This window comes from Fringilla coelebs, assembly GCF_963513975.1.
Source record: "Fringilla coelebs genome assembly, chromosome: 3".
In the NCBI taxonomy this organism is placed as follows: Eukaryota; Metazoa; Chordata; class Aves; order Passeriformes; family Fringillidae; genus Fringilla; species Fringilla coelebs.
The window spans coordinates 80,956,127-80,980,328 of NC_140030.1; the positions used below are offsets into that span (position 1 = coordinate 80,956,127).

Below are 24,202 nucleotides of genomic sequence, written 5' to 3' on the forward strand. Positions count from 1 at the left end.
GGGGGATCCTCTACAGCAGAGTAGATATCACCCCCAAGTTATCAACTCCACCAAGTACTCAGGGGTTCCTGCTTTTGTAAGATTCCCTCTTCCAAAAGTACGCAGAAATCACAGATGTAAATTTTAAAATCAATTCAGAACACTTAGACACAACATAAAATCTCATTAATGGTCTATTTAAGACAAAACTCCAACATGATTCCAAAACACTTTTATACCTGGAGAATGGCTACTTCATTACGAAGCTGACTTTCCTGTTTAGTTGGAAACCTCATCTTGTCAATGACTTTGATAGCCACATCTCTTCCAGTCTTCCTATGCTTTCCTAAACAGAAAGTCAGTGTCAGCCATCAAGAATTAGAAGCAATTCATAGCTATTAAACATTACAGCCATTACAGCAGAAATTCCTTTTTGGGGAAACCAGTATATTCTGTCAAGCGTACAAGTGACCATATTTATATTTAGAATTGCAAAGGGTATATGAGTAAAAGAAGTGATCAACGTCCAAAGGAATTCTGTAGTTTAAACTGAAACCAGTAACCACTCTGCTGTCAGGTACATGCACACTGACATTAGATGTCCTGGGTGAAGTTTTTGCTTGTGCAATGGACTTGCACATAAGCAAGTAATAACTACCCCACAGAATATTGCCTCTCCTGTAAAATCAACAACAATTCAAGGCCAAAGTGAAAACAGATCTACACACCCACTGTAGTGGTTTCATACTTTCATGGGCTCCACGTGCACAGGAAATTACACACCTAATACTCTTTGGGAACATGAGAGCAATTAGGTACCTCAAAGAACAGCGACACATTTAACACCCGAGGCAGCCTGCTGTGATCAAAAAGCTCTAAAAGGTTGTGGTAAGAAAAACACCATGCTGACAGCACCACATATTATTCCTTGCTGCAACCGGTATCAGCTCCATGAGAAGCGTTCTGCAATACACAGGGAGGCTGTGTCCAGGGCTAAGGGAGGAGCTGTTCATGTTTCCCCAGCTTCTTCACAGCTGCAGAACTGGTTACTTTCAGTCACATCAGAGAGGTTAATGGGATCACACACTGCAAGGCCTTGGAAACCAGAGACATTTAGTACTAAACTATGACAGAACAGCAAAGTGTCGTTATCCACTCAGTGAAGGGTCTGAAAACCATTTTAGGAGAAGGGACAGCACACACAGCTACAGTGCAAGTGGCACAGAAGGTTCTACCAGCACTGCTGTGGGGAGCCCAGCTACACCTCAGCAGCCAGCCAGCCTCCCCTGCTGCTCCCTGGTCAGCACTGGGGCCAGGGCTTAGGCAGGGCACAGGAACTGCTCCGCAGCTGTTCTGCCAAGCAACTACTGCACCTGCTTTTAACATCATCATGAATAAAGGGCTTATCTCTACCAGATAAAGGAAATTATATTGAAATGTAGCTCAAATACAATCAATTATAAACTAGATGCAAAACACAGAAGGCAAATACTAGATTGCTAAAGAATGTAAAGCAAACCAACCCATCTAACAAAACACCTAACTATACAAGCTAGACTACAGCTAAAACTTGCCCATGAGGAGTAACAGAAAAGCAGCTTGAAAATTCATTTTGTTAAACAAAACACAGCCAGCCAGTTTTCAGTGCAAGTTTTACATCAGTAAGAAAATGTCAAGGGTAGTTTTTTTCTGTCTCCCTTTTTTCAGATCTTTCAAGCTAATCAAAGTTTGAAAGGAAAAGCAGAGGGAAACTGTTCTCACTGATGCAGGGAGTTGAATATCTGTATCCTATAACTTTTGATTTGCAGTATTGAAAACATTTGTCAAGAATAGGGGACACAAAAAATGCAACAAAAAATAAAAACCCAATCCAAACCCCACAACAGTGAAAGCAACTTAATTTTCCCATTAATTGTTACCACTATTTCAGTGTGACTACACAGGTGCAGATAAGCCAATATCAGAAGTTACCGGATCTAGCCTCTCCAAATACTAGCAACAATGAAGCAGTGTGTAGAGCCAGCAAAACCATAATCTTTTATATTGCCTTTTCATACTCTTTCAGCTTGTGATTTTATATTAAGAAGTAAGCATAACCTATATATTTTAAGCCCTTATTCAGTAAAAAAAAAAATTCAATGAAAGCTTTTTGTAACGTTTACTCCACTTACAAGCACTTGTAAGCATTGAATCATGCAAAACACCAAGCTGAGATTTATCTACAAGGCTATTTAGGATAAAATAAGTGTCTGCATTTGTTAATTTCTATTGATCAGAGAGGGAGGATATTTTGATTCACACTACTCTTTAAGAAATACAGAGGGCGCAAAAAACCTGACCTCTTTCAACAGTGATGTAAAACCAGACCAAACTGAATTTCCACCAAGCACTTTAGAAGTAATAAAGTATCTAACTACACAACTGGCACACAGAAAAATCAAAGCCACAACACTTCCTGATTAGAAAGAAAATGTGACAGAAGCAGAAAGATTACCACTTGTAAATCATTACTTATGACTTTTTCTTTCTTTCCAGATTTATGGTCTGTGGTTTTCTCAACACTTGAGATATAACACGAGATTTAAAAAAAGAGAGATAGAAACAGAGTTCATATGCATTTCTAGTATTTCTTCATTTTTTGTGATGACATACTAAAAACAAGCTATATGCTGCAACAGAAGGTTTTAAAAACTAGGTGATAACAGTAGACTTGAAACCTAGGGCTAACACTCTTGGCAAAGAATACCTCTTTCTACTTTACCCTGCTGACAGAAATTTCTTCACATCAAGTATGCCAATAACATACTTGCACCCATACTGTCAAACCATAAATTATGTGTTTTTCTAATTGCTTTTGGCCACATCTCTCAGGTGTAATTCAAAACAGGTATAACTGACAGCAAATATATGACTTCTAATACCGTAAAGCACAGTGTTAGAATTTGCCATTTAAAAAAATCTTAAAACATGGCTAAATTGGATTGCTTTGTACTTAACTGCGGCCAAAAAAGCAATGCATATTCTAAACTGATTAGGATGCCAATGCAAAACTGTAAATGCAAGAATTTAATTGTAAAACATACTGTACATAGAACTGCAGAGACATGCAGTAAGGTAATCCAAACACAACTTTTAACAAGATAAACTTCACCTAGACATTCTAGACACAACTAAGTATGAAAAGGATAATTTTATCAAGTAGACATTCTATCTTAATAAATGCATAATGGAACATAAAGCAATTTACCTCCATATACAATACCAAACTGACCAGAACCCAGCACTTCATCAGCAAATATTTGGTACACAGAGCTGATGTCCTAATGCATGAAAAAAAGAAACCACAAATATCAGGAGTCATTAAAATGTTCAGGACCACATTAGTTATTACTGGCTAGGCTGTAATTATATTTAGCATTAATCAAAATCTGTAAAAGGTACCATCATTACAATGAGGAGTGAGAAAACACAACAAACTTCTCCTGAAGAGAATCCACTGAGCTGCACCAAAAGCAGGGACACACACTAATAAAAACTAACAGCCATGGCAGGTAAGTAGGTCACGTCCTGCATATAACATGGACTTCTTTACCTACAGTGCTCTGGTGCTGCTTTCTCATCCAGACACTGCTACTACCAATTACTTTGTAATACTCAGATAAATAAACATCACTGTAATATAATGCACAGGACTCACCACATTCTCCTGGACCTGGCAATTTGAAACAGAGATGCTTAGAGACAATTCTTCTGCAATAAAGAAGATAAAGGCAAGTAAGTAAATAAAAAGGGCAGACTTTTTCTAAAAAGAGTGGAAAAATGAGAATCAACAAAAACCTTTTACTGACTTCTAACCCAGTATCAGTGAAATAATTTTTAGAGTTGTTTTGCTGAAACTTCATACTCTGGAATTCATTAGATAAATAACCCTGGAAGTTTTGCAAGGTTTTTTTGCCTTTTTTTGTCCTATTCCTGATTACAAAAACAGTAGAACAATACAAGGGTGTACACAATAGACAGTTGGAGAACCAAAAGCAATAGTAATTGTATCATAGTTCATTAAATGAATAATGATTTTTGGTAGCAATAAAGAAAAATACAGGTAAGAGGAGCAGGTAGATCCCTCATAGTCAAATGAATGTGGCTTCTTATCTTCTTTGGCACTAAGACATACAGAATTAATGCAATAAGAAAAGGAAACAAATCAAAGAAACCAAGTAACAGAAGAACTGATAATTAAAAAGGCAATAAATCCCATAAGACTAAAAAAAAACCAAAAAACTTTGTTTCATGGATAAACTACAGAAGCAAATCAATCCTTGGAACATAAGGGCACATTCAGGAAGTGCAATTTCGAAGTAAACATATTAGATAAAGAATTCTTCAGTCTGCAGCAGACATTGACATGAATTTTTCATCACAGGAATAACACTGATGCACAGGCAAGAAGAGATATACCAAGGAAGGCAGGAAATACCCTTCTCTTTTGACTTCCATGGCAAAGTAAAGCATCTCAGACTAACAGACATCTACCACTTGGACTCTGTCTCTCTGAAGGCATTCCAGACACAACTGCATGTGTTCATGTGCAACCTGGACCCTGAGTTGTCAGTGGGGTTGGACTGGATGATCTCCAGAGGTCCTTCCAACCCTAACAATTCTGTGATATTATGTTAACCTAAATAACAAAAAGAAGTAACTCATCTACAAGGTAGCTAGAAAGCACACTATAAACTTACTTGCAGTTCGAAAAGAGCCTTTATCATCCTAAAGCGAATTTAGAGAAAAAATATGTCTGATTTTTGCCACCTGTGCTTTATCTCAGAGAAGAAATTTACAGAGAGAAGATAGGAATAATTAGTAATTCTCAAAGACACCCTGAAGTCTGCATCTGGAATACGAACTCTGAGTCTTGCAGATGCATACTGATTACTGACTGTAGTTAAGTCAGTACTGAAGCAAGCATACAGAACACAAGGGAAAATAATAAAGAAATTAGACAAAAAAATTCCTAACATCAACAAAAACTGCTTCAAGGTAACTAGAAAATAGAGATACAGTTTTTGGAAGTGTTTAACAGAACACACTGAACCCTTGTCCACAGACAGCTACAGAATACAAAATAACTCGGACGTAAAGAGTGAGTTATTCCTTCCAAATAAATCCATTTTTCTAGTGTCTGAAACGTGCAAGACTAAGAGCTAAGAAGCAGTCACTTCTAAAGAAATTAGCAATGCCACAATTCCACACAACTTCTAGAGCAGGTAGATTCCCTCTACAGCAGGCAGGTTTCCTTCTCATTTCAGCTCAGAATCACCCCACAAAGAAACACCCCACTACAAACACCAGGTAAAAAGGATGGTGGTTGAAAAGGATTCTTTGCCATGGGTCAGACTGGAAGCACATCCTCCTTCCTAACTACCTCTGGCCACAATGGGGTGTATAATAATTAGATGATGCCTTGTGGACACTTTGACACTACAAATTCCCTGTTGCTGCAAGTATTTCAAGTGCTAGCAAGGTCTCCCTCCTCCTTTTGGTCCTTTCATTTAAAAGCATATATTTGAGACCTTTTTTAAATTAAAATCTAAATATCTTAAGGGCTCTTGAGATACATTTCATGACTCAAAAAGTGTAGGAAGAAGAGGGATGAACAGACATTTTGTGGCCTTCTGAGAGTTTAAAAACCAACCTGAGTTGTCTAAAAATATCTAAATATCACTCCCTGACTTACAGTATTTTCTTATACTCCTACAATCCTAAACATACTAAAATACTCCCTCTCAGCATCTACCACTGCAGTTCTAGTCCCTACCAATGTCAATGGAATGTTATTATTTATATCTGAAAAACTATTTGTTTTGGAAAAATCAAGTGTCTTGCAAGTCTATCAGCAACAGTAAACCTTAGATGCTAGAAAGCAAAGAGAATTTTGGTGTATCTATATAGAGGTATATACGTTCATACATATATGAAACTAAAACTTCCATATCAAAAGTGGCATTTTATATGTGTGTATAAACCAGGTATGAGGTACCATCTCACAGGTATGTTTCTTCACTGTAATTACATACCAATGCCAGTAGCGGCATTTCATAGTTTACTGTTTTAGACCACTGCTGCATTAGCAGCAAGTGCCTTTACCTCAGACTAGCATTAACACATTCTTAACTGTTGCTGATGCAGAGAAGCTAGATATCAGAGACAGAGAAACTGATCTCAGAATTTACTGCAAAAGAAAAGTTTTATGCAAGGAGATAAAGAGTAGCTGGAATTTGAAAGGAAACTAAAAAGTGAAAGCATGAATCTCAGTACAGAATGAGAATGAATGTTGTTGCAAGGAACAAGGAGATGTCTTAAGAGCAAGAAAACAATATATACATTTAGTGGAGCCTTGATAATGAATATAATATGCCAGATGAAAGAAGGGAGGGAAGGTGCATAAAAAGAAGAACAGGGTACTTTTTATAACTACCCACAGCTTAGAAAAAGTTTTTTACATCACTGATGGTATTTACATAGCAACACTAACTCCTTTTCTTCTGGTTAGGTATAGATATCTCATAGAATTTTAAAAATATAAACATACATAAGTACTAACATTAAAAAAAACCCATATTTGGCTCTTTCAAAGCATATGCATATAATCTGAATATATTTATTCAGTTATGTATATTAGAAATATCTAATCTGTACTCCCTTCTTACATCTGTGTGTGTTCTTAGTGGTCCCACAATAAAACTCTGCATTCTGCTTTCATATCTGATGTAAATCTGATTCTTTACTACTTTCTGCTACAACGGATTGAAGGATTTGCCCACCCTGCACAAACCTGAGGGTCACCTTTTAGAGACTCATGGAAAATGATGAACCCAACTCAGCAGATAACCAACAGACAATACTTCACTCTAAATAAGCAGCGTTCCCAAAGGAATCACTACCATCAGCAGCTTCAGCACATGAACAAGAGCGCCTCATCTGCCTGCTTACTGTGATCTTTTCCTTGTCCTGCAGCAGTGCAAACGCTAGGCTGAGGAGTGACTGGCATCAAGGCCTGGCGGATGGCTTTCTCCCAGCCCTGAGCTACGTCAAGTCCAACTCCGGAGGCAGCAAGAACTGGACTGTGATGAGCGCTGCCATTGTTCTCGCCAACAAAGTACACCATGGTGTCAGTGATGATCTCAAAGCAGTAGGGGTTGCTGCCCTGCACCACGTGTGAAAAATCTCGAGGCTGAGTCACCTGGAGAATTTCTGAAAGTGGAATCTCCTGAAGAAAGATATTAAAAATTAAAAAATGAAAATGCACATAATATTTTAATATACTAATACCCATAACTGCAAGCGTTGCAAAGAAACCAAATCAAATATATAAAAAACCAAAACACCAAGCTTCATAAATAAAATTGAATTGCGCATGAACATTGAACACCCGGTGTTCTGAATATGTATGTGCAAGCCTGGACAGATTTTCAGGCCCACCACACTTCTCTCCATACAACTACTATTTTCTACTCAAACTACATTTATCATGAGACACACCCCCACTACATGGGTAAGTGATGCACAAATAGAGAATGATCATTTTCCCCTTGCAGTTTATACAGCTTAGGCAGAGAAGAGCAGGAGGGGGAGAAAGTGAAACAGTAACATTAAGGAGAGGATGCAGCTATACACACTAATCAATAAGCACTGCTTTGTGCATCAGAATCATTTTGGGTAAAGATTCTCTTTCATACAGATATTAGCAGATATTATCTACATACAGATATTATGCTCTACCTGGTCAGCTTAAGACCATGGTACAAGAGTATTACAGAACAGATCTCAAGGAAGAAATGGTTTCACGTTCACGCTAGGTGGAGGAGGACATTCCACATCCATGGGAAGGTGCAGGTGCATGTCACTTGCAAGAGCAGTGAACAAGCAGATGAACACTGGGCAGGCATTAGGAGGATAAGAGACAGCAGCTGATTGAGATGAAGAGCAAATAAATGTAAAGGCAAAAACTGTGAATTACTCTAACAGCAAAGACAAACAATCAGATCTAAGCAGTTAAAACAAGGGGTGCAAGGGGGCAAGTGAAAGGACTAAAAGCAGTGACGTAATGGAGCAACAAGCAAGGAACATATTTTACCAGCTGTGTTTTGAATGCACAGGGCAATACAAGTATCAGAGAGGTCTGAGAAGAGACTGCATTGGTCAAGATAGGGATGAAAAGGATCTGGGCAAGTTTAGCTGGGTGTACAGAGAAAAGGCTTGATCTTAGAGATGTTATAAAGAAGGAAGCTGCAAGATTTGGACCCCCACCTAAAGGCATAAGACAAGAAAGGGAAAAGTCCTGTTTACATATTCAAATGCATTTTCTGAATATTTCACCACCAATACATTCCACCACAATCCTAAATTGACAATACACTAAGCTTCATTTATATAAACATAAGGCTATACAGTAAATCTTCCTGTAAATCTTGCTTGAAACTTTCAGTTATACAGTAGGGAGTAACTGAATTTGAGGAACGTTGAAATAAAACATATAAGCATGCAAACTTTCAGTCACTACTCAGAGAACACAAAAATCCAAGCCTTCATTCAACTGGTGGCCAAAGAAATTCTCTGGTAATTGTGAGGAAAGCTTAATATGCCAGGTAATTCAGGAGAACAGTACATGCAAAAATGTAAGGAGAGACATACTCAAGGGAATTAGAGCAGGAGCTGCAAGCAACTTCTCAGAGTTAGTCGTGGTCCTTCTCACTTACAGGCTTTGGGCAACAATTAACCTGGTCACAGTTTTGATTCAAAAAGAGATGGGAAAACGGAGATAATACATAAACTGCTCACAGTAGACTTTATATCTATAAATCACTGAATAAATCAAGCAAAACATAATTATTACTCATCATTAATTACCTTGTAATATTTTGTTCCAGATTCATTTTGAAAAAGTGTGAGGCATTTGCTGTCCAGTCTCCAGTAATGTCTTTTTCTCTACAAAATGCACAGTACAATTACATAGGGAATAAACCTCTCATATGGCTTTTGCGATCTTATTATTTAAATTTAAAAATGCTTTAAATTACTGTGATAATCATTCCAAATTTATCTACAGTAATCTTAGACTACAGAAATGAAAAAATAAACTTTGGAAATAAAGATTTTGTCTTAATTGAATAAGAAGCTCAAAAATTATTTCCAAAAACTAGCAAAAACATCACTTACCTTACAGCAAAAGCAGTGACAACAGGAGTTACCTCATATAGGGAAAAACAGTTACTAGACAGGTTTTACTCCAGGTGCATATTCTCACCAAATCTGAGTCCTTTAAATTTTGTGACAACTGTGGGAGTCATGCTTTCTCCCTTTATGCCCTCATACCAACATTGCAAGGGTTCAAGCACACAGCAAGCCTAAGAAGTCCTTAATTCTTCCATCAATACAGAGGCAAAACAGACACATTATGAAATTCAAATGAAAAAAATAATTTCTGGGAAAAAAACAAACAAACAAGAGAGACTACATAGCCTTTTGTTGGAAGTATCCGCCAAAAAGAAGTCTCCCTGACCAAAAAGTAAGACAGATTAACTGTTGTATATAACTGTCTTGTAATTTAACCTGAAGAATATTCCGCAAAACAAAGAACCTTTTAGAAATCTAATATGGTTGTATGAATCAAAGTATCTGTAAGATACTTTGCTTGCACCACGCTCATATAGTTAGAAAACCACTTCCATTTTTCTGGGACCAGAAACCAAGACTCTTAACCATAACTTAGGATGACAAAGTTTGAAATATCATTCTATTATATTTATATTTTATAAACTTTGTTAAAAGCAAAGCTTCTTTTTTTTTCCATATTTAAGCAGAGCTTAAATCACTTCACCCAGGGAGAAGCTAAGTCAACCTATAGAAGTTAGACAAAGAAAACTAGATCAAAAATGGATTTAACTAAAAGGAGCTCCCAGACAGCACCAGGACAATGGGTGAAAGAAACCAAAGGTGTAAACCCCTCATTTCGACATATCTGCTCTTTATTCAGTTGTGTATCAGCAAAGACTTAAGAGGAGAGGAATTAAGGAAAAGGCTGGTAACTTACTCAGGGGCTCAAAATCTGCCCCATACCCTACTCTGAGAAAGGATGGGACCAAGGTCAGAAAAAAAGATGATGACATAGGAACTTCTCATTTTTAAAGAGTGAAACATCTTGTTACCAGGGAGCACAAGAAGCACACAGATCCCGCTGTTAAAATGAACCTGTCTGGAACTGATAGGAAGCCCAGTTGTTTCAGGAATAGGAAACAGTCTGACATTGCTGAGAACGGAACAGCCAAGGGAAATAGCCGATGTTGTAATGCCCAATACGGAAGTCTCCTCCCATTAGGAAGCTCTGTGAGATCTTGTTTGGCTGACTATCCTTTGGGTCAGGATACTTCATCTGACTGGCCTTTTTCAGTTGATGTCATCGAGGTAGCAGCCAGACTGACAGATGAAGAAAATCTAACTAAACTAAGGTGTTTCATCAAATCACTGTTGTAAGAGGAGGCTCAAAAAAAAAAAGTCCATGCAAAAACATACTGGTTGTACTGAAAGTTTAAATCAGAGCTGAATACCAGGTCTGCCCTGAACAGTTCTGCTGGAACTATTCACCTGTGTCCGCAACCTGGCCTTAGTTTTTCCACAGCCAGCTGATGATAATTGTGACTTTTATGTAGTCTTGGCTGTAACCAAATCTAAAATGTGCTAGATACTTATTTTGGATTGTGATAAATACATCTAGGTGCTAGAAAACTGTACCTTAAAGAAATGGTTTTTAAGGTAGCTTCACAAAGACTATTTACAGCAGTTATTTTAGCTGACAATTACAAGAAGGGAAAACATTACAGTACAGAGCTGCCTATTATCACACTTCAAATTGATTTCATCAGAACTTAAATAACTTTGCTTCTTTAAATTCTCTAAGTCTCCTCCTATCAGATGCCACAGAGATAAAGAATGCAGAAGTATTTCTGCTGCCTTTCATGAACAGTCTCAATATACCATAATGTCCTCCATGAGATCCAGGAACTTCTTAAATTCATCCTTTCCATTCATCTACCAAAAAACAAGAGGATTGATTCACTTCCTCCCATCAGACAATACTAAGGAACCCTGTTATTTTGCCTTGTCTTCCTCCTCAATACACAAAAATCAAGTAGCTTGCCTACTCAATTAAGGCAGCATTATTGGTAGCACTGGCAACAAACAACACAGTCTTTTGGGGGGATGCTGGCATACCCAAGGACATACAGTCAAGCCACAGCTCTTAGAGTGAATTGCTAGAGGAATTAAGGGTTCCCATATCTACACATAACTGTTTACAAACACCTAGATCATTAGAATAACACTCTCAACCATTTCAGGACACATAATATTCTTACGAATTCCACCTTTTCACATGGTAGAATAGAACAAGTATTTAGTTCAACTACTAAAGAGAAAGATGACACAAGCAAGTAATTCTAAGTTACTTTCTCAGGAAAGCTGAACTATTGCATATGCAATTCATTTGAGACAATGTAGTGATGCTTTTCCCTAAAGGGGAGAAGAAAAAGTACTATTCAATCACCACATGAAGAATTTTGAATAAATTACACTTTCTCCCTGGAACCAGATTTCTTTATAATGAACATCACAGCTAAATTCTTTCAAATTATACTCTAATCAGAAATAAAATACACTAGTTTAGAGAAATAACTTAATTTAGGAAGAAACTGAAGTAACTGACCAGGTTGTCTCTACTAGTGTAGTGGACCATCCATCCTTCTTTCACCATTGTACTGCTCTTCCTCTTTGTGTGTTTGATTGACTGTACAACTCGCATGAGAGGAATATTATTGCTTGTTGAAGGACTAAAAAGAAGATACAACAGTTTAATATGCAACAAGTTAAAATACAACAGTACTGCAATTATACTTGTTTTACGCATTTAGTCCATAATTTTCCAGAACAGACACCTTTTCTTCCCATGCAGATTTAGTTGATGGATGAATTTGAGCTCCTGCTAGGTCTCCTAGGGCAAGTATTGCAGTACTTAGGTAACAGAGAAGAAACATGCTGAACTGAGGACACCTACAGAAATCATCCTCTTTCAAAACAATCTGCTGAGGCTGCTGGTCTTTTGTGCCATTTTATACCACAGAAATATAATTAACATCAGCATAACTACCATTTCTTCTTGTCTATGTAAGCTGATTATGCTACTTCATAATATTGCGGTTAATGAAGGTCCCTATCAAAGCAAACTTTCAACTTCTCAAAACATAAATCAGGATATGTTAAATCACAACTGTAATACAAAATTCTATCAATGCTATATTAACTGTCCTGCAGACCAAGGTTTGATAATCTCTAATATTCTGAGAGAGCCATTAATTAAACATACAGGTTTTAATAGCACTGAAAATGAAGCTAACCACCAAGGTGCCTGCCTAACACCACTGCATGTGGCACTAACAGACATATCTGTAAACACACATCATGAGGCAGTTTCAAAACAAAAAGAGTAAAGATGCTTTAACATGGCCCGTTGTTACACTACAGAATTGGCTACAGGATTCTGTCATGCCAAAAACCTGAATTGCTTCAAATCCAATTAGAAATAAATGGAAAAATCCTACTTTAGAGGTAGATGTTGCTTCCCACTCAGGAGATCCTTGAGCTATGAATCACTGAAAAGTTGGGAGGTATCATTATATGCTCTCCCTCACAAATTTGCTATTAAGCCCTGAACTACAATGATGTTTAGTTTGACCAAATACAATTGCACTTATCTTATTAAGAATGACTAAGAAAATCAGGATGACACTACTCAGAATAATAGAGAAATAAAAATTTGATTTAAGGAACTATGTTAACAGTTATTGGATAAAAGACTTCAGAAACATCACTTTCAAGATAAATAAAGCAAACTATTGCATAATATGCATAGACTACAATGCCAATATTAAAATATCCCAACTAATGCTGTTTAAATCCACACATATATACCAGTAACTAAATTAGGCTCAAGTCACAGAGACCTTAACCATGCATTAGCTTTGTTAAGCTGTAAGTTTTATCCTGCTTTAATAATCTGGTTGTATTTCTTCAATACCTGTCATAGGATAACACTTTTTCCAATTAGAAGAAGCTATATTCTTTTAGTTTATTTATGTTTCACATTTTCTTGAGATAGGAGAACTTTACAAAGTATTTTCAAGTTTAAAAAAAAAGGAACCCCACACAAAGAGAAAATACACTTTCAGCAATAAAAGTGGGTTAATTGGTAACATTTTGCTCACAATATTGAGCAACGCATATCCTGAGCAAAGAAATCCATCCTGTAACTTACCTGATGGTTTTGACAGCTTCCTCATCTTTGTCTGCATCGAGGTCAGATGGATCCATAAAAAAGATTTTGTCCTCTGGAGGAGAGGGCTCTTCGGCATCATCTAGAACTCGACTACCATCACTGTTCATTTCACTGCTATCAACTTCCATTGGCATATCCAAGTCCTGGCCTGGGCTAGCAGGTTCTGGAAACAACACAAGTCAGACGTTATTTCAAACACACAACTAAAAAAAATTTTAAAAATCCTCCAAAACCCAACTTTTTTTTTCCAGTTCACTCTTACGGAAATAAACATAAAACTACAATCACAATATACAAAATCCTGACACTTCTACTCTAAGATGCAGAGTATGCTAATGAAGATTATCAATTTCATTTTGCTAAATACCAAGGCAAGAGAGACCCAACTAAAACACAAACCATACTGGAACAGAGCGAAAAGCTTAAAGCCTACACCTAAATCTCATTAAGTAATTCTGTTCCAAAAGTAATCAGGACAAAGTAACCTTTCAATGGCTAGAGATGACCCAGAGAATTATTCCTGTGCAAATGAAATTCTCCATTAGCAGCAACCCAACTCTGCTCCCCCTGCTCTTGCAGTCCATAATACAAAAAGTAAGAAAGAAAAGGGAGACTGTGGAATTACAGGAAAAGAGAAAAGCAGAATAGATCTTATTCACCTCTCATTTTCTGTAGGAAGAAATTTAGTGTTTTCAAAAGCTGTACAACTGGTACTATGGAAAACTAAGAATTAAGACAAAAGTATCTTCATCAGTAGTCTTTTTATGGTTGTTTTTTTGTTGGTTTGTGCTTTGTTTTTTACCTGGGGTGAGTTCAATTAAGAATGGGAAAAAGAACAAAAAATAAATTGCTCTTTATGTCTTCAGAAGAATTACATGAAACTATAGCTCCCAAACTATGTGGCCTTTACCATTTTAGCATCACAAGGGCAGTAAAACCAGGCTGCAGCAACATCATGTTGCACATTGCTGCTCATAGCCACCAACCTCAAGATCCAGGAAAGAGTCTGGGAGCTGGAGAAGGTTAGCATGAACGGATGGGATATATTGTGCAATGGCAACATACCCTAGCATAGCTGTGCCCCAAGCCTCTGAATCAAGTTGTTCAGTTCAATGTGATTTGCTCCACCTCACCAATTTTGTTTCACTAAAAAATGTGCGACAAGGCAACACAGCCACAGAATGGCTGAAATTGGAGGAGACTTTTAAAGGTCACATGGTCCAACAACCCCCTGAGTTCATTTCTACAGGCTGTTGAAGTCTCTCAGGATGGCAGCACAAACCCTCTGTCACATCAGCCAGTCCTCCCAGTCACCTGCAAACCTGCTGAGGGTACACTCTGTGCCATCAAGATCATTAATGAAGATGTGAACAGAACTGGACCCTTTGCTGGCCTCTGGGGTACACCACAAATTATTTGCCATTGATAATCGCTCCCCCATTCAATCAGTTTTTAATCCCTATCTGATCATCAGCTTTACACTGGTTTAAAACTTACAAAAATACTCTAAACATTCTTCCACAAAGTGTTCTGCACATTCTTCTTTCAGTTCTGTAAGGTCTTTTACAGAAAGCAGTCCTACTTCATTGAGGTTTCCAGAAACTAGGGTGCAATTCTTTCTTTTGGTTTGGCTTGGCTTTTCTCCTTTCTCTTTTATCTCAAACACCTCAGCTAACTCTGGCCAGTAAGATATGAGAAAGTCATAAAAAATGGTACATGTCTTCAGATATTAACATTTTAAAGTATATATTTCATGGCTAACACTGAGCAGACCAACCACAACACATCTTCAAATTTTGTACGCTGGGGTGGTTTCTAGATTTTTCATTTCCATTATGCAATCCCAAGTAAAGCATAGTGAACTTGTCAAGACTGATTAAGTAAAATTTAAGTCACCACGGTGTTTTACAGTGAATTTTTTTCATTTTAACTGAAAAAACAGTCAAGATAAGTAAAACTATGTCAAATATTCAGAGATGAGGAAATAAATACTAATGCATCTTCTTGAGCCTCACAAGATCTCTTACTATTTGAAAGCATATTTCTCATCTTACCTCCATTGAAAATAACCTCTCCAAGACAGTCTCGAGGTACTTTAGGTGCACAGCGTTTGTGACAGTTGAATCTGCAATCTAAAAGAAGAGATAAATAAGCCCATGATATCAGAACCTCACTCCCACCCAGACACTGTCATTTATCATTCACTTCTCCCAACACTAATTTCAGTTCAGATTCATACATTTGCATGTAACTGAGGACAGCACCAATGAGGTCACCTCCAGGAGGAAATTAGCAATCTTGTCCTTATGTCACATGTTGATTTGTCCCACCACTCTTTATTATGTCAGTACTTCCCCTTCCAGTACAAAACGGTTTGCTACTTCTGTAGCTTCTTCTGCAGCTATTTTTTCCCCCATGATGTAATTTCTCCCATTCTTTCATTTGTTCCACATCCTTTTTTCCATTGCTATATGATTTAATGGTCTCATCTCTAACATTTTTCCCCACCGGCCAACTAAGACTTGAAGACATTAGAGTCTGATTACACAACATCTATGATCACACAACTACATCAGAGCAAATATGTTCTGCAGTAAATCCTGAAGTCCAGTTCCCCTCTCATTCAGGTTACAGATTCGCCTGACTACTCAAGCTCCATTTCTTGCTGACACAGGGCAGACAGAATAACGTTATGTCCAGATTTGGCCTGACATGGGATGGAATCTCAGTTGGATGTGTGCCATTTCTGCACCCAAGGTATCAGATGCAGCCTACTGAATCAAGTCCAGCATACAACATTACTGGTATGAACAGGAATTTCCTTTATTAGTCGCATCCCTGTGAATTTTCAACTCCATCAACACCATGACTTTCAAAACTCCCTACTGCCTCCACAATTGTTTTCATATTGGTAGTTTAACCTCTTTTTGCTACCCAAAACAAGCTCAATGTGTTTTTCTTTTAAGCCCAGGCAAGAGAAAAACCATTATCTCTCCATTTTTAGTAGCAGAGAAGCCAAATTTTGGAGCAGAATACAATATTGCTTAGCTTCTGAGTGCCTAAAAAAATGCATCCTAGGAGACCCATTAACAGTATTTTACAGTCATGGCTTCAGTCCATATTATGAAATACAATTACTTCACTACTTTAAAGAAGGCTGGAAGAAACAGAGACATTTCAAATCCTGTCACGAAACTAGAAGACTGAATCTATCCTAAAAAATTAAAGTATATTCAGAAACATTCCTGGATACTGCAATGCAATTCTCTAGTCTAGTAAATAGCTACAAACGTCCCCTAGCATGCTTTTGGCCCACAGCATTAGCATAATCTCAAACAGTTCCAAGGTCTGGCTCATATACCAGAGCATCCTATGAAATTGCTCCAGGCAGTCTGCATAGAGCCACCCAGGCTGGGATGCTAAGAAAATTTGTTCATGAACACGGGTCATTCCGTCCCAGCTGACCTCAGTGTCCGGGAATGTTTCGGTGCATATTTAATTTGTTATCACAAATACAGCCTTAGCATCTCAAACATCATCCTCAGAGCCCAAATAGCAACCTGAATTAAATCAAAAAATCCAGGGCTCTTACAGGTAATCAGAAACATAAAACTACTAAAAGACCCCAAACTTCGTGAATGTGCACAAGGAAGTTGGGGGGAAACCTTAAGAATCTGGAAGAAAAATCAGTATGAAAAAATTTGAACTGCTTGATATCAATTCCTGATATAGTAAAAATAAGTATAGGATCTTACTGCATAAATGGAGGCCTATTAAGACACTTATTTCTGTCCTGCACATATACATGGCATTTCTCTAGGCTTGTTTTGCATGCATAAATGCTTACAACATGCATACAAATAATATTTTTATCCAATGCTATTAAATTCCCTGAAACTGATGTGGTAGCCCCATTTGTTCAGCTGGATACAGTCATACCAATTGTATATGGCCAGCAGCATCTGTATGTTAAAACTGCAGGGCATCTTTTTCAGGCTTCATTATTTTTGTATCATGTGTATCCAAGAGACACACTGACTGGAAAAAATATCAAAACCAGCTCAGGATGCAGACTTCAAACAGACTATGAAGACTGCAAATAACAACAGAAATGAAAAATAAAACTACTTCCTTACTCACATGAGACAGCAGTATTACTAGTCAAAAAAAAAAGGTTAACACAGCTGTAAGCTTACAATATTTTCTCTCCTCTAATAAAGCAAACTGAAACTGTATTAAGTGACCTCTCTCAAAAAGCTGACCTTCGATACTCCCACTTGACAAACTCACATGAGAGAAATGGAAACTCCTTTCCATAGTAATGAATCATAAACATTACTAGACTTTTGTTTCCTGCAACAAAGCCAACAGATCTGCACTAACTAGTAATAAAAAGCTGGAAGGAGATCACGTTAGTTATACCCTAGGAACCACATGGAAGAGCCTGAGAACTGAAGCCATGCATGTTAACATATGCTACATAAAAACCATGCAAGTTCAGCACAGACACCTACTTCCAAAAGGTAATAATCAGTATATTCTGGTATCAGTACCAGAATAATAGAATGAAAACTCACAGATTCCTTAGTGGTCAGTCTAGAATACAGATATTGAACAAAAGGAAGCATCTCCCACTTTTATTAATTCATAATTATCCTTCTAGAATTAAAGTGTTTTCAATCTACACAATTAAATCTTATTTTTCAGAGAAATGTACAACACACAGCTTACTACAATAAAAATGAGGGATGCTGTGATCTTCTGAAAATGATGCAATTTTTCAAAACTTGCATGTCCCTATTTTGCAGTATACAGCCACCTAAGTTGCAACCCGTTTTAAATACAAGACCTTTACTGAAATTTACTGCTACAGCAGAAAATTAGACGTTTACCTTTACACTGCATTCCTTGGCGAAAAAGGCCCTTAAGCAGCCGTTTGCAATACTGGCAGATGGTGGGACGAGTGTAAGAGTGAACAGCAAAGGTGTGGGGGACCTTCACTCTGCAAAGCACCATCTTATCCATCCAGATGGGGCGGCCACTCCAAGAGGGAATCCTCTTACTAGGTTCTGGGCAGCAACGCTGGAATAAAGAAGGAATACATAATTTGCACCAGAACAGTTCTACTGCCATAACTGCTTTGAAAAGTCACAGTAGTCAGGTGAACTGAAAAAAGGCAAAAACTGCGTCCATTTTTGAAAAAGACAGAATAGACAACCCTGGGAACCACTGACCTTTCAGCCTCCCCTCTGTATCTGGGAAGATCACAGAGATCCTACGAGAAGCTATGGACATGAAGGGAGGAAGTGATTCAGGACAGCCATCAGCCTTCCATGATGGAGTGACTCCATCAGTGGACAAGAAAAGGGCTACAGGTGTCATTTATCTGGAATTCTGTAAAGTCTTTGACATGGTCACCATAACATCCTTCACTCTAAAGTGGAGAGATGGATTCAATGGGCAGACTTTTAGGACAGTAAGGAATTGGCTGGATGGTCACATTCAGAAGGTAGTGGTCAATGGCTCAGTGTCCTGATAGACATCAGTGACAAGTGGTGTCCCTCAGGGCTGATACTGGGACCAGAGCTATGAAATGTCTTTACCAATGACAGACAGTGGGAGCGAGTGCACGCTCAGCACGTTTCTGGATGTCACCCAGCTGAGTGGTGCAGCCGGCACACTGGAGGGACATGATGCCATCCAGCAGGACCTGGATAAGCTTGAGAAGTGGGTCCCTGTGAAACTTATGTGGCTCAACAAGGCCAAGTGCTGGCGCTGCACCCGGACTGGGGCACCTCCCTGTATCAACACAGGCTGGGGACTGGCGTCAGCCCTGCTGGGAAGGACTTGGGGGTCCTGGCGGATGAAAGAAAAGGTCAGTGGGGCTGTAAGGGAGGTGTTGGCTCCAAAAGTGATCAGACAAGAAAGCAATCTGGCCAAAAAGCTTTAAGAGGACATTCTGGTATTGTAAAACAAAGCCACAAAAATACCAGATGGAAAAGCCTTACAGAAAGCAGGAAGTTATGTATGAACCTTTATTTCCACAGAAGATAAAATGCTAGAAATTCACTCATGACATTCATTTTTTGAGCAACCTGACAAGGTGCAGACAGCACATACAAACCTCCATACAGAAGGTAAAATGGAAAGCACTGGAGGCAGGCAAACCAAATTGCAATCACCACCTCAAACTAGCAGTTTTTAGAAGCAAGGTATAGCATACGGGATAGCTTACTAAATTAGGCAAAACTATTTAGAAAATTCAAAAATTATTTAGAAAATTAAGCCTCCTCAAAAAAAAAAATCTTTGAAATGAAGTTTAAAGAAAAACTTTAGCAATTAAAACAGAAGAAGCATTGAGTAAAATTAAGATGTATCAAACAAGTAGTAAACATGCATACAGAAATCATAAAGTTAAATTCTGCGATAAATGCTTACAATTCTATGTTAACTCTTACCAGTAGTCATAAACATCAAAATAAATGTTTTTCATTACTCAAGACTAAGCTTTTATAGCCTCTAGCTAAAAAATCACATTCTTGAACTAGACTCTATGATTTGCATTTTAAATTGTGGTAAGAATAGTTATAGTGTAAAATAACAGATGATTAGAAAAGCCTAAGGCACAATCAAATGGATCTAATCCCTGCCTCTCCTGTCTTATGATCCCAATATAGTTGGGATATACCTGATAATTGGTATTTGTTATGTAAATGATAACCTCTCATCACAATAAGGAACTACTATGGATGTCTGTTTTTACTGTAAGCCTTTCATCCCCTACACCTTCCTTGATAGGGTTTGGGGTTTTTTAGATTAACTCTGTGAAAAGCTTACAACAGATCAGGAACACATTTTCGCAATTTGTACTGCTTTGGCCAAGTAACTAATCTCTGCTGATACAATAATTACAGAACTAATCTGTATTACTAAGAAGGCAAGATGTTTTATCATTCTGAAGCCAAAGTTCTCAGGATTTTGTATAACCATGAGTGAAAGGCCAATAACAAAATTATATATAAAACTTACAATTTATTTCCTGTTGCATCTCTCACAGTAATAATAAGCGGTAAGTGTCAAAGTCTAAGAATCACCGTATTTTAATATTCACTAAAACCAATCATAATGGTTGACACCCACATACTCATCGTTAGCCACTTAAAACACTATCTAGTTCTCCAGAGGTTAAAGAATTTTAAAGAGAAATTGTTTCTTCTTTCACATTACATACTTCTTCAGAGGCAGAGGATGTGTGCTCAGCTTGTGCTGGTCTTGGAACTGAAAGCCCCGCTCCTGGCAAAGACACATTAGACAGGCGCCTCTTCCTCACTCCGCTGCAATTGTTTGGAATCTTGAAGGCACATCGCTTATGGTAGTTTAACCCACAACCTGGAAGAGAAGTTTGTTTATTCAAAAAACCTCCCAACATTCAAAGCAAAAAAAACAGTACTAATATTTTGATAAAGGAGTTTTAAAAAGATGATCCAGCACAATGGCAAAGGCAGAAATAGACTGTTGCATCAAATTCTCCAATTTTAGTGTTCTTGATGCAATTCACAAAAACAGCTTTTTCTCCAGTAAGCCCAGTTCTAGTAACAAGGTCTAACACTTGGAATCAGCTGATCTCCCAGCACCAGGAGGCTTTCATCACTCCCTCAGTTTGGAGCACAAGAACCAAGAAGAATTCAGTGAGAATTCAGTGTTAGTACCTGACAGCAGGCTGCAGAGTGCTCCACAGCCAGCTGGATGAAAGGCATAAGGAAAGGGATTCCCCTTTGGGAGTCTCTCCAAACTGTGTTCCTTGTGCAAAGAACACAAGGTTGTAAGCTAGCTCTTTTTTTCAAAGTGGGAAACAACAACACTTCTTAAGTTATTAGCCCAAGATCATGCATTTAGCCCAAGTTTGCATTAATGCCAAGATCGGAACTTCAGTTTTCCAATGCAGAAACCCTTCCAGCTAGGAAATACTGTATTTATCACTTGCTAACGTACCAAACACGATACAACTTCTTCTTCCTCATCTCATATAGATATACACACACACAAATGCACTAAATATCATAGCCTCACTTACCCTCACATTTTAATCCTTGTCGTACCAAACCCCAAAGCATCTCTCCGCAGTAGTCACAAAAAGTAGGAGCCTTGTAGGAATGCACATAAAGTGCATGAGGACGAATCTGGAAATCTTCAACTGTAGCCAAAGCTTTAAAAAAATTGCACTAAGTTATAGCTCTTGCCACAGGATCAACAAGGATTTATGGAAAGAACATATTTTTAAAATGGCTAATTTAAAGAATGCTTACAAGATATTTAGAAATCAGCATTTTACTGTATGTCATTTAAATGTGCATCTCAATAAACATTTTTATTGAGGAAAAATATCCATTGAACTCTGAAGGCTAATGGTCCCAACTAATCAACAGTATGAATAACTCTGTTGAAAATCTCACTAAGTTGAGGGCAGGTACAACAAACTTTGCTAAAAGCAACAGTAAATGTTTTAAAGAGCAACTTAATTTTCAAGCTGTTCTGTAACCTACAATATTTTCAAAAAAAGACAGTTCTAAAAAATAGATTTTTATCTTCTAAAGGACTTTTGCAGTAAAAGCTTATTAAATTAAACTCAGCATATCAAAACAGAACAGGGGATAAAGTTCCACAGAACACTGAAATATTATTTTCCTTAAAGAAGCGTAAATATATTTCAATTTTTTGTCCTGTTTCTTTGAGGGAAAGAAAACAAAAAAAAGGTATTTTACATCAAGATTGTCTTGCCCTGATGGCTACTGTTTTTTGATCAGATACATACTAACACTCCCTATTCAGATTCTTATTTTTACTGAAATCCTACTGAAAGAGATTTACATGTCTTCAAAATGCCTCAGTTTTGGGTGGTCTGTCTGTCTGTAAGGAAACTGTCAGAGATTGCCAAGAGTCACAAAACAAATTTTCCAAATATGCTATTCACAAGAAGCAATGAAAAGCTCAAAATAAAATGATCAATTACTAAACGTCTTAGACATGTCCTGAAATGTGGCCAAGGACTCAGCCTTACAGCTATCAAATTCATACTTTATTGACCAAGTTTACAAATCTAAGCTCATGACAGTCAAGAGGTCTCGCCTCCTAATCTATAGTCTCAGTTTGTCACTTTATCCTCAAAGACTTAAACTGCTCAACACTAGTCCAGCTTCTATTTGTAGTTTAACTACAACTGACTTTTGATTGAGTTTGATGAAGTATTGATCAAACACATACAATGACAATCAGGGCTGGGGTTATTTCGTCCTCGTTATTGGTTAATAACCACCACTCTAAGGACTATATTGTTCAAAGAAACCATTTTTAAGAACTACAATAACCTGTAAGAGTCTGTTTCTATAGGTATGATTCAGCAACAACATTTCTATGAAGTCTTATGACAGCATAAGCCATCAATAGCAAAAATTACAGAACAAAAAGACAGATACAAACAAAAGAAAACCCACAACAGTTGGAAGAAAAAATTCTGAATCCTACCTGCATTTCACCTTAAACAATCATAAAAATTAAAAACTGGTATTATTATACTTATAAATTCTCATTTGTATAATTCATATTTATTTTTACTAATAAACCTGAAGAAGATTAAAACAGAACAATGAAAAATAACAAAACTGAGTGCTGAAGTATCAGTGACACTTGGACTTTCTTAGAAACCTCTATCTCAAAGTATAGTGCCCAAAGTGAAAAAGATCAAGGCAGACATGAAAATAATGCTCCATTAAGTCCTATTTTCTTTTAATCTACTGAACAAAGAGTTATTCCACTGTTACAATACCTACCAGAAAGTACAACCTCAACAAGATCTCCCTCATGTATCTCTTCTGCTGATGTAATTCGTTGCAAAATATTATCTGAGTTCAGGTCATGGCGGAACAGGAGAATTTTGTCATACATGCCAAAGAAACCACACTCTGGGAACTGCAACAGAAATCAAACTCTAAATTAATACAAGCTCTTTGATAATATTATATATCAATGTTTTTAATCACAGCTACAGAACTCAACAGTTGCAAATGTTTCATTATAACAAAATTAATCTGCTTTTTTTTTTTGAGGAAACAAAGCGTTTTCTGAAAATTTCTAATTTTTTTTTTAACCTGAAAAGAAGAAGTGTTAAAGTTTTTGTTTCTTTGGTTTTTAATCTCTCAGACCTGCATAATCAGTCTGGCATGTTAAAGATAATGCAGGCCTTTAACTTGGATACCACCACCTATAACCTTTATTTCACAGGTATTCTTGTCAAGCAGGTATTTAGCTCGAGACACTCCAGCAGCACCTGCTATACTTTTCTTGAGGAGCAAGCCAGTTAAGAAGCTCCATACCAGTGTTCTACAACAGTTTAGATCTACAGATATGAGAAATCCTGAGTAACATGCTCCAGAGGACGCTGCTTCAGCAGGCAAGTTGGACTCTATGACCTCCAGTGATCCCTTCCAACATTACCCATTTTATGTGACTCTGTGAAAAGAAAAACTAAAATCCCCACAAGGACAGAAAAAAAAATCCATACAGGAAACAGATACACTAAATAACATGTCACTTTTCCATGATACATCACTGAAAAAAGCTTTCTCATTCTGTATTTTCCCTACTCATTGAAAGCTTTCTCATTTTTTATTTTCCCTACTCTTCAAAACACTGTCAACTATGAGTAAAACTTCTTAAAATGAAAACTTGTTAAAATGAAAAGCTTAAAAGTAAACAGTTCATGGGGGAAAAGAGCAGGAACAGATCCTGGAGAGGAATGAGCAGCATTAAAGCAGCTCCTTTGACCTTTTGGTTTAAACCAGA

General features: G+C 37.4%; 1 protein-coding gene across 2 annotated transcripts in view; it reads right to left on the reverse strand.

Annotated features, from left to right (window-relative positions):
• PRKD3 (protein kinase D3) overlaps positions 1-24,202 on the reverse strand; it is a 43,910-nt gene that overhangs the window by 6,707 nt on the left and 13,001 nt on the right. For both annotated transcript variants that reach the window (XM_084203212.1, XM_084203211.1), the window contains exons 3-14: positions 23,191-23,329; positions 21,438-21,569; positions 20,595-20,752; positions 18,256-18,445; positions 15,418-15,495; positions 13,343-13,526; positions 11,738-11,861; positions 8,887-8,964; positions 6,970-7,246; positions 3,677-3,729; positions 3,227-3,299; positions 219-325 (exon numbers count right to left, since the gene is read on the reverse strand). In XM_084203212.1, coding sequence (XP_084059338.1) covers positions 219-325; positions 3,227-3,299; positions 3,677-3,729; positions 6,970-7,246; positions 8,887-8,964; positions 11,738-11,861; positions 13,343-13,526; positions 15,418-15,495; positions 18,256-18,445; positions 20,595-20,752; positions 21,438-21,569; positions 23,191-23,329 — 1,593 coding nt within the window. The remainder of the gene's footprint in view (positions 1-218; positions 326-3,226; positions 3,300-3,676; positions 3,730-6,969; positions 7,247-8,886; positions 8,965-11,737; positions 11,862-13,342; positions 13,527-15,417; positions 15,496-18,255; positions 18,446-20,594; positions 20,753-21,437; positions 21,570-23,190; positions 23,330-24,202) is intronic.